The sequence below is a fragment of the Bombyx mori genome, chromosome 4 (genome assembly GCF_030269925.1).
Source record: "Bombyx mori chromosome 4, ASM3026992v2".
Lineage (NCBI taxonomy): Eukaryota > Metazoa > Arthropoda > Insecta > Lepidoptera > Bombycidae > Bombyx > Bombyx mori.
In genome coordinates this window covers 15,849,094-15,861,549 of record NC_085110.1, presented here as the reverse complement: position 1 = coordinate 15,861,549, position 12,456 = coordinate 15,849,094, and the positions used below count along the sequence as shown (strand labels likewise).

The following is a 12,456-nucleotide window of genomic DNA, read 5'->3' as shown; positions in this document are numbered from 1 at the left end:
AATATCTATGCCTAATTACGTAATATGAATAATATCTTATTCATCATTGCAATTGTGAAAGATTTGTTTGTCAGCAATGCAACAGCAACAGCTCATTGTTTTATGCTATGCTAATTGAGTAGTCTGTTGATTTCCAATTTACGATCAGTACCCGGTTATATTACGAGTAAGTAAATTTTGTAATGTTGAACTTGTGGAGTTTTATCAGTAGTCGCTTGGATGTGCCTCTGCGATTGCCGATATCTTTGAGCGACTGTCATCACGAAGTCTCCTGTTCCTGAGCTCTATCGAGCAAGTCAAACTCTATTGTGCTTCGGCGTTATTTTGATTATCATCGTTATCATCATCGTCATTTTCATCGTCGTCGATCATCATCGTTATTTTGGTTTTCAAATTGAAGTTGTTATTCCGATAAATCCTATCGTAATGGACTGAAGTTTATCTGAAGTTATTTTGTTCAAAATTTGAGAAGTTTTTTTTGGTGCATGAATCACGATGATAATATTTTTTTTGCATAATACAATAGGAACATGTCAATAAAATTTGTAGAAGATTTTCACATTTCATGAGTTTCCCGGATATTTTGGTGACGTTGGAAGTTATACGAATAGAATGATCATGAAACGTGCGAAGCTTAATAATAATCCTTTAAATAATACCTACTGTGTATGTGTATTAATTATAATAATGGAGATACCCCTGATTAATAATAAAATACTCTAGAAAGTTTTTAATAATTCGTAAATATCAAAATACAATATAAGAGAAGCACAAGTCGACCGCCGCATTTACACGATTTCACATCATAGCTTAATTTTGTTTATTTATCAAACTGGAAAACGAGCTTACTACTTACTCATTTGATATTAAATATGTACAAAAGCCCATATGTATCACACTGTAAATACGATTGTACATGTTGACACATATAGTAAGTACTAACAAAATTTGAAAGCGAAAGTGAGTTTGTGTTTATAAGCTAGTATATTGGATATTTCATCCTCAAAACCGGAAAACATGAGTGTTTCTACAGGCAGGCTCATAACCAACAAACGAATAACAATTTTCGCAACATAGTATTTACATAATGGACGTACATATTCTGATTATTGTCGAAGGTACTTAGTTCTCCGCCTATGCGATGTTCAGAGCTTGTCCAGACGACGCCTCCTTGAGAAATAATGAGGTTAACTTTCGCAGATGTTACGTTGATAGAACCTAACAATAATAATTCCATTTTTTTTTTATTGCTTGGATGGGTGGACGAGCTCACAGCCCACCTGGTGTTAAGCGGTTACTGGAGCCCATAGACATCTACAACGTAAATGCGTCACCCACCTTGAGATAGAAGTTCTAAGGTCTCAGTATAGTTACAACGGCTGCTCCACCCTTCAAACCGGAACGCATTACTGCTTCACGGCAGAAATTGGCGGGTTGGTGGTACCCGACGGTGGTAACTGACGTTTATAGACCATTGGCCACCTTATATTGAAGGTGGTTCCTGAAATTCATAGACATTATAAAATGAATACAGCAAGATGATTGACCCACTTTGCAAACAGGAACACAAGACTCCCTAGCGACAGGATGACGGTTAATTCCCGCGCTGCCGCTGCAACGTCATGACACTGAACACACGCTAACAGACGGTGCATGTAACAAACATTCACTATACATCTAAACTTGAATTAAGCACTGCATTTCAATCGACAGTCATCAATCTAACTTCTTAGTCACCGTTCTTGGCACATTCTTGCATAACCTTAAACTCCAGACCGTAGTTGTAGACGAATTATAATGAGTGTATAACGCTGTGATGTAAATGTCAATGATCCGTACACTTGTACACGTAAAAGCTTGATATCAGAACTATTATTGAATTGATTTGAACATTTAAATTGTAATGTATGTACGTAATGTAACTGTATCTAAACTGTAACTGTATTATGAGGTCTCGGAGCCGATATGATGATTTATCATAATTATAATCTAAACGCTGTCCGTAAATGGTGTTGCCCACTACAAATCTTTTTTTTTTTTATTGCTAGAGTGGACGAGCTCACAGTCCACCTGGTGTTAATGGAGCCCATAGACATCTACGACGTAAATGCGCCACCCACCTTGAGATATAAGTTCTAAGGTCTCAGTATAGTTACAACGGCTGCCCCACCTTTCAAACCGAAACGCATTACTGCTTTACGGCAGAAATAGGCCGGGTGGTGGTACCTACCCGCGCGGACTCACAAGAGGTTCTACCAACAGTTCACAAGAGGTCCTACCCACTTTTCAGCTGAATCCTCGCACCATTGCATAAAATGCTATCCTAGCCTTTAGATCCGAAGGAACGAGTTTTTCGCGGCCGAAATAAATGAAAATTTAGCACACAGCAAGAGGGAATCCAATATGTCTTACTCCTATTTGTTCCGGGAATAACACGACATAAACAGTGAATATCCTGATTAAAATAAGCATTCCGTATGTGTTTGGTCTCGTCGAAAGTAGCGATCAAGCGCGGTTAATTATCGATTCACGAAAGTTTTCCCGAGAGAAGTCAACAAACAAAATAGAATTTTCTGAACAATACCACTGTTTATTAACCTTTAACACATTCTGGCAATTAAAATGCACTGTTATATGTTCCCGTTTGCCTCCGTGTAGAACTTTCTGGAACGAAGCGACGACTAAACGATTTAGCCGGCGCGGTGGAATTGCTATACGTGAAATATTCGTTGTGTCAAATTGTTATAGGTCGTAAATATTTTATGGTCATTAAAAAACTAGGTAGTCAGAATTCTATGTGTGCGCTTACGTAGGTTTTGTTTCGATTTTCCCATTTTAAGCGTTTAACCTTAAAGTACGTAAAGTTTCTTAGTGTGTGATTTTTTTTTTATTCATCCTTGACGGACCCTGTATAGGAGGTTTTTGCGAAATATAACTTTAGTATCGTACATTGGCAAATGAAATATATACGTCTGTTGACTTAGCTTCCAAAGCCAGGAAATAAATACACAGATTGCAATAGTTCACTTAATTCTGTACTACTTTATTTTTAACTTCACTTGTACAATCTTTAGATGTGTGCTTGCTACAGAATACATCGCTTTTTCTGCCGTTTTTTCAGACTACCGCCCATAGATAAAAACTTTTAAGGGATTTTATGACCCGGTAACTAAGACCTTTAGTACAAGTCTTATTTTAATTTTAATGATAACTTTTTTATATGAAATATGATATTATGAAATGAAATGAATTTGATTATTATGAAACATGGCATGAAATGAAATAAAAACGAAACGAAATAAAATGAGATGATATGAGATCAAGTATAATCACAGTAAATTGGTGGTCATTTACTGAGACTTTTTCAATGGGCTTTTTGGAAGATCCCGAGAAGTTACGTCCAGCAACTTTGTTTCATTTTCCCACATTTGTGCACTTTCACAGATATTAAACGGTTAATAAACCACCGCTATTACACATTTGAACCTGAAGAAACACTCATTAGACAAAATAAAACAAAATCACACAACTTCACTCCTCGCGTTCCCGCCAAAAAGTCCCGCCCATAGATAATACACATAAATTAGTTACTGCCGCATTTTTATTATGTCACGTCCCCACTACTGCTATTGCTCCCACCAACAGTGTTGCTATTTGGTAATTCCAATATTGTCTTAATTTTAACATGTCAAATTTTATTTTAATTATTTTACATCAAACCTTACACTTAAACTTGGTATTGTGGGGTAAATTGCCAACAATGGCAGACCAGTTTATGACCACCACGGTTGCAAGTGGTTATCGACATCAACTCAGAAAAAAATTCCAAACTTCTTGTGAAAATTACTGACGGACAGCTTGACTTTGAATGATAAGAACAGCGATGAGCTGAGATGCACTTGACACTACAATGTAAATACAATCTTTCAAACCGAATTCTGAACTGTTGTTTTTTTTATGTATATAATGTATTATTTTATTCATATCAAAATAAAGTTTAGCCCTGTATAACTATGGCACAAACTGAGTTGCTCTATAAAGAGAAACAACATTTAAAACTATTGCTTCACCAGTTTTTATGTTTTTTTTTTTCTTTCAATATTCAAAAATGTTTTTAATATTTCTACTGTTCCTTCTTCTAATGTTTCAATATTCAAATTACCATTTGTGTCACTTGTATAACACATTAACCTCTTTTTAAAATTTATGACATAAATTATATAGAGTTTACATGTATTAAAAGCTTTTCTACTATCCAAACTGAACTACATGAATAGTTCACGGTAGAAATGTGGAGAATAACCAAACTTGTGTAGGATCACAATCATATCTATTGTAATTATTGTTAGATTTTTATTATATTATATTATTCCGTATTGAAAATTCTAAATTGTACATTTAGTATAAACAAAACACGATAATTATAATTAGGCGAAATAAGCTTACACTTTTATTAGTCATTTTATTAAATGTTGTTTAACTTGTATGATTTCGTTTCCTGATGGAAATTGCTTTAATAAATCAAGCAAAGTGCTTCCGGAATACGAATGCAATTATGAATTGCGGGATCAATGTACGTTAGAATGGATATTTTAAAACGAAATCGAGTTGTCCCAAACAAACTTATAAAGTGTCAAAAATATAATAGTTTTTTTAACGTTGTTACGGATACATAAATTAACATACGACCTAGTATTGAGTGGTTGTAGGAGTCCATAACTACATCAACTTAAACTGTGTCATTCTACTTTTTACCATCGCACCGCCCGCCACCGGAGTAGAGTTCATCCATACTACCTGGAGCCACTGCGGTCATCCACAGTGCGTTTCCAGAGATCTTTTTCGCCACGTATCATTCGACTATGGAATGAGCTCCCCTCCACGGTGTTTCCCGAGCGCTATGACATGTCCTTCTTCAAACGAGGCTTGTGGAGAGTATTAAGCGGTAGGCAGCGGTTTGGCTCTGCCCCTGGCGTTGCTAAAGTCCATGGGCGACGGTAACCTCTCACCAAAAGGTGGGCCGTATGCTCGTCTGCCTACAAGGGCAATAAAAAAAAAAAAGACGTTATACTACAAGTAAAAATATGGAAACAAAAAATTTTACAGGTTTGGTTTTTAATACCCGACGATAATCCTTCACCGTGAAAGTCATTTGTGAACATTCCTTAAACATGTATTGTATTGTATTTCTTTACAAAAAATTAAAGATTTCTGTGGGTTTCATACATCGGCACAATCGCATCGTTCGATACGAATGCATCCGGCGTCTTATCCTTTAGGCTTTCACATTGACATAGTTTTTAGGCGTTATAATGTTCACTTACAAAATAAAGTGTGCCTTTAGAATGTCTGGGTCTGGGTCTTTGATTATCTCTGTGTTTACTATTTGAACGGAATGGAGCCGTTCTAACTGTACAAATCTTAGACATAGATCTTGCGTTTCAAAATGGGTGGCGGTATTCACGTGGGCTTCTTTGAAAAAACGGCTAGCCACGATATCCCTTTATTCGTTGCCGTCGCTAACTGCATATCCGACCTAGGCGACGGGGCAACTCAATGCCGCCATTGCCCAAAATATGTCTTTGTATTTTTAGCCTCTCCAAGCACCGGTGACCGTTCTCCTCGAGCTCTTCGAATACAACAAAGATTTCCACGTGCGAACTAACCCATAGACACCAATTCTTTGGTCGGATCTTCTCAGTGGGTCGCGATTCCGATCCGGATTCAGTTAAGCACTGCTCTTGATAGGGTCAGTGTTAGCAGGTCCCTCAGGTTGAGCCACATGGCGCTCCCCTACCAAGCCGTGCGTAAGATTAGTCCCTTATGCCACCAACGATAGGGTAAGGAAAAATATTCATGCGCGGTTGTGGACTTCGGTAAGTTATCCGTGAGTTTGTCCACCCGTGTCAGCCATAAGAGAAAAAAAAGCTTAACTGCTATTTTCAAATTACTTGGACAAAAAATAACTATTTTTATTAAATTGCATTTCTTAATTTATTACATTACTAGCACGTTATCAAGACGAAACTGCGTTCGAATTCTTGAACGTATTCCCGTTGGATGCATATGAAATTCTCATTCAAAATGTATGGCCGTACAAAGTAAATTGAACAGATATTCACCTTTTACGAGGCAAGTGTACAATCAGATATCACTGATGTTACAACGTTTTATCGCCTCTTCTCCTATCACAGTTACGTTTTTGTAATAATTTCTATAGTTTTAGTAACGTTTTGATACGAAAATGTCGATGACTTTTTATATTAAACTTTGAATGAATTAATTATGTGTATTGATTTTTTATACAGCTATAAACATTTTTGTTATATTTCATTTTTGGTGATTCAGTCCTAATAGATTGAAAAAAAAAATATTGACTGACTTACTGTAGATTTTCTTCAATTTTAATATAGATGTAAGTTTTCAGACGTATATCCGAAATATTTTTGTGATACGACTTATTTTTTACTATGATTTGCAAGTACTTAATTAAAATAAAAGTGAAACATTATACAGATAATTCATGTAGGTATGCTTCATGTATGAAAGCGATTAATAGTCTCAATAACCATTATTCAGTTCTATTGTAATAAGTATTCCATAGATTGATATGAAGACAAAGGGTCAAAGTATCAGGGCTTATGTCGCGACTGAGTCACAGAAGTTGGCAGTGAGGGCTCATAAATATTATGTTTCCCAATCATAGATTATACGGTCACAACTGACAACCTGCAATGTTGCCAACTTTGCCAAAGCGAAAGTTGGCTCTAATGTTATTGAACGAACGGTTTTTTTTTAAACCTTTGCACTTTTTCCAATTAGAATTCCAAATTTAAAATATGTGTTAAAATCATTTTATTATTACAAATAGTTTACTATATTTAAAGCATCTAAATTTCGCTAGGGATGATCTTCCTGCAGTTGCTCATGACTAAAAGTTTTAAAAGTAGTTAATTTATTGATTTTTTTTAAGTTCTAATGTCTCAAGTAGAGTTACAATGGCTGCCCCACCCTTCAAACCGAAACGCATTACTGCTTCACGGCAGAAATAGGCAGGGTGGTGGTACCTAGCGGACTCACAAGAGGTCCTACCACCATTACCATTTAATTCTTAAATGTAAATCCTAATTCTTCTGTTAATACTGATTTCGGCTACTAATAGTAGATCCTATTGTGTGGGTGGATTGCTTATTTCTGTCGGAATGTAATCATGCATACTAGTAAATCTGACTGACTGATTTTTCACTAGTTTCTTTATGTCTCTCTAAAAACTCTTGTAATTTTCCCGTCACTCGTACTGCAATAGTAACACTGGCAACATCATGTCGGCGCCCAGCTGTCGTGTGAAGCGATTTGTGGTCAGAGATTTATTTGCCAACAGATTTTGGCGCCGGTCGCGATGTCGTAACAATCGCCATATTTTAATTTGTAATCTATGATTAATTGTATCAATACAAATATAAGCTTCAAACATCTTTGTTGTTGCTTATATTATTTTAATTAGGTTTTTGAAAAACATAATTAATCTTTCTCCTTATTAAAGTCGATCATAAACTTCTGCAATGATACTAAATACACAATCGTTACTATTTTAAGTTTGAAAGTTCAATAGCTTTGTTGATTTTGCGTAACAAAAGATTCTTTTCAAATTTAATAGTTAAATTATACGAAGCAATACCTTTTACTACGGGCTATAACCTTGTTTAACAATATTACATATTAACATTACGTATTCATTTTACTGCAGTTTTTTTTGCGTAATATTCATTATTTAGGTCGGCCAAAATTGTTTTTTGTTTAGTGGCAAAAAACTTGTGCTAAATGAAAAATATTAAGTTTTTGCGTACATTTTTGGCATTCTGTTAATTATGACGTTTTAAATACCTTAATGTTTTCGCAGTCACGGATGATAAGACGCTTAAAATCTTGTTAACACGTTGACTGCCATGTAGGATTTCTCTCTTCGATCTTTTTTCTAAAACGCCGAAATATCTAGTAGACTCTGAGAAAGACGAATCGGTAGGTGCTGAGAATGAATCTATTTCTAAGAGACATAAAATACTAAAACATTCATTAAAACAAAAGAACGTAAAGTTGGGCAATCCAGGCGCTTAGTAACAGAAATAGACATCATTACTTCAGTGCGAAACCTAGGACATAGGTGACTTACGTGGCAGTCAAAGTGTTAATGAGTAGTTGAATCTTTCATTCATTGATTCATTCATTCATTGGCGGATAATCTTTATATATATATACCTAGTCTTGCCATAAATACTGAGACAAAGGAAAAAAGAAAATTTCTATTGCCAATAACATTTATTAGTTTTACAGTGTGTTAGTTTAATACATAAATATAAAACAATTTAAAGTATAAAAAGCTTATTCGAAGTGGTCTCCATTGGCTGCAATACAGTCCTTTAAACGTTGAGGCCAGTTATCAATAGAAGCACGCACTCTTTCCATCGGAAAATTTTTCACTGCCAATCGTACGGATTGTTTTAGGGACTCCAAATTATCATGGCGTTTAGAGCAAGCCGTACTCTCTAAAACTGACCATAAATCATAATCCAGCGGATTAAGATCGGGACTAGACGACGGCCAACGTTCAACGGCTTATTACTGCCGCGACGCAGCATACGTTTTGGTTTGAAGTTAGACAACCCAATTGCGATATTGACCTCATGTACATTCTAGTGTAAAAAAATTCATGCCCATATTTTGTGTTGTGAGCACGTGCGCTCTGCTGTTTGACAGCTAGCAACGAACGATCTGATACGCAACGCTTATTGTCTATTGACACTGTTCGCCCCGTGACGAATATTGCGCAAGCCCACTAGATACGTACAATGATTGCACAACACACTTATGATACAGTAACGCGATTTTTTTAAGGTAGCATATTGAAGTTACGTCGTCTGGTGAATTCTTAAAGAATCTTATTACAATTCGCTAAAATTGCATAAACAGTTTTTTGATACATTTGTTTCTTAATTAATACAAAACTTGAATGAGGATAATTATGATGATGATTATTCATGTAAATATTTTCAAAATATCTTCATTTGTAGTGCATTCAAAATAAGTAAACTTTAAAACGGTTTTAATTTATTTTTCTTGTAAGGATATAGTACTGTTCATCACAAGTATCATTAATGCCCAAAGTCAACTACAGAAAGACTAGTTAAAAACAATCGGATATTTATTGAAGATACAACAGATTAGCTCTAACAGAAGATAAGCTTTCAACTTTAACTAAACTTTGTCTAAGAATTTACTCTATAAAATGTAGTTCTTCTTAAACCATCGTTGAAGTTGTGTGTTCTCTGTCATTCATTGTTTTTTAAATAGACTGAGAAATAATATTATTTGTATTGCAAAATTTTATTATACCTTAATGTTATTCAAAATTTTAATAAGTCATAACATTTTCATATTTAACTAATAATGTTTACAGCTCCCACAATGCGCAGAACGTATTGCTTTTCCCGTCTCGGCTTATCTCAATAAAATAGTATACATTTGGATCCGCCGTGAACTATTATAAGGAATAGTATATTAGTATTTTATATGTTCACTTACCAGTTTCCGAATTTCAGTATATTATGCTTCAGTATATGGTGTGTTGTGTACTGACACTATTGGTTTGTCTAATTATGCTGCAAAACAATAAATAATTGTTGAAGACATATTATGTATCATTTTGATGAAGTTGAAATTTAAACCTCATATCTCAATTTGGGTAAATTATATTGTGGTTTCATTGGACCACACTAATCACTTTAGATCAAAAAATTTAGTCATCTGTTTTTTTTATATAAGTTGCCTTACTGTTGTACTTCATAGCGCTGCGTAACACCGCGGGCGGCTTAACTTCAATCGCAATCGTTGAAAGCTTCAATCTTGACATTGGTCACGTATTACGAGTAGTAAGTCAATGTACTATTGTATCACAGCTGTTACTGTACTTGTCATGCACGTGTCGTTAATATTTCACTTATTTCATTAGCACGATCTCAGTAATTGATCGGGAATTGTTGTAATATGACGAATATTTGGAGTATAGAAAAATATTTTTATTGGTGTAGCAAATAATTTCTAATGTATTGTATTCTAATGTATGTGTAATGTATGACTACTAACATGTATTCTAATTTGAAGTCGTCGTGGCCTAAAAGATAAGACGTCCGGTGCATTCGTGTTGAGCGTTGCACCGGTGTTCGAATCCCAGGCGGGTATAAATTTTTCTAATGAAATAGGTACTCAACAAATGTTCACGATTGACTTCCACGGTAAAGGAATAGCATCGTGTAATAAAAATCGAACCCGCAAAATTATAATTTGCGTAATTACTGGTGGTAGGACCTCTTGTGAGTTCGCACGGGTAAGTACCACCGCCCTGCCTATTTCTGTCGTGAAGCAGTAATGCGTTTCGGTTTGAAGGGTGGGGCAGCCTTTGTAACTATACTTGAGACCTTATATCTCAAAGTGGGTGGCGCATTTACGGTGTAGATGTCCTATGGGCTCCAGTAACCACTTAACATACGATTAATATATAGTTCTTTTGTTTGCAGATGACGATGAAGAATGCGGCGCGCTGTCCGAGGGCTCGGAGACGTCTGAAGGTGGACGCGCCGACACCGACGACGAGGGTATAGAACGGGACTCGGAGCCGGCTCCCAGGAGACGCAGACGACGAAGACGGTTCATGCTCAAAGATGTTATAGAGGTAAAGCACTGAGGAAACTTAGATGGGCTATTGCAGCGGTCGGGGAACCGGGGGGTTAATTACCCCAAATGGGGTAAAATGAAATTGTGGGGGGGTAAAAATGAAACTTTTGTGAGTAAAAAGTATATATTGAAGTGAAACTTCTTTAGAATCGTTGTCATTTCTAATTTTTAAACTTCCCGAAAAAAAACATTTAAATTTAAAAAAGCTTTTTTATGGGGGCTATATATAAAATTTAAACTAGTGGTTTCGTCTAATAATACAAGAAAAATATCATATGAATTATAAAATAACAAGAATTATCAACTTACACAAACATATTTTAAGGTAATAATTAAAAAAGTTCCCCGATCGTTGGGCTATTGTAAAGGGTTCTTAAAAATAAAGGTTAAGGATCAGTTAACTTCTGCGGACTTTTGAGTGGGTAATGGAAGTCGCGCAATGGACCTGTAACGCATACTTATTCTGATTCTCAACGGTAGGCAGCAGCTTGGCTCTGCTCCTGGCATTGCTGAAGTCCACGGGCGACGGTAATCACTCACCATCAGGTGGGCCGTATGCTCGTCGTCAGGTGGTACTGGTGGTAGGACCTCTTGTGAGTCCGCGCGGGTAGGTACCACCATCCTGCCTATTTCTGCCGTGAAGCAGTAATGCGTTTCGGTTTGAAGGGTGGGACAGCCTTTGTAACTATACCTACTGAAATCATAGAACTTATATCTCAAGGTGGGTGGCGCATTTACGTTGTAGATGTCTATGGGCTCCAGTAACCACTTAACACCAGGTGGGCTGTGAGCTCGTCCACCCATCAAAGCAATAAAAGAAAAAATTAAAAAAAAGGTTCGGGTTCATTCTGGTTTACCGTTTTATACTTTGTACAAATTATTTATTCTACTTAAAAGGCACTAAAAAAATCATGTTTTTGTTATTTTAATAAATGCGTCAATAATTCCACTAAATTTAATTTTAATAAGCCACTTAGTATACAAATACAGTTTATTATCAAATCGAATGTATAATATTAAATTTAAGCACCGTAAATTACATAGTAATAGACTTATCAATGGAGCTTCGTCGTTGAGCTTGTTCTATACCTACTCGGATATGTTCCCGATTACCTTCCGATCGCCACCTGCTTCGGACACTAAAGGGTTTTACGTTCATTTCATAACCACACTTCAGGGTCACCACGCATTTTGTAATATTAAACTTTCTTTCGCTGTAACTTTAGGTGATTTTCGCTTTCGAAATGAGAGCGTGGAGTGTAATTGCTGGCTCGTGTAGGAACAGCATGGTTTGTAGACAAAACAATTTTGCCAATCTCTATAATTCATTTCGAAGTGAACGCTTTCTCCTTAACAGAAATAGGAAGCAGAATGGAGTTCTCCAATTTAATAACTGTTGTTACGCCCGTAAGAGTAACGCCATCTATCGCTGAATAGCCGAAACGAATATCAAAGGATCTAGTAACATCTAAAACGCTCGAGAATTAAAACGCCATCTATTGTCAAATAGCGGAAACACACATCGTAAATACTCGACTTGTGAAGAATGTTCTCGATAATGCTAGAGATGTCGTATCGACTATAATAGCGTTGCAGAGATGGCATGCAGTCAGTTAGTAATCGGAAATACTCGAAGCGAAACAGCGAACGGATCACCTGAAGCGAAGCGGAAGAAGTGAATTAAGAGTTTTAAAGTGTTCTAAGTGATAAATACAGTTTTAAGTTGTA

The 12,456-nt window shown here is 36.0% G+C and overlaps 1 protein-coding gene across 6 annotated transcripts in view; it reads left to right on the top strand.

The window, feature by feature from the left end:
• The window catches only part of LOC101738498 (protein spire), a 212,417-nt gene that overhangs the window by 133,794 nt on the left and 66,167 nt on the right, over positions 1–12,456 (top strand). For all 6 annotated transcript variants that reach the window (XM_062668357.1, XM_062668356.1, XM_021351122.3 and 3 more), the window contains exon 4: positions 10,572–10,726. In XM_062668357.1, the coding sequence (XP_062524341.1) occupies positions 10,572–10,726 (155 nt within the window). The remainder of the gene's footprint in view (positions 1–10,571; positions 10,727–12,456) is intronic.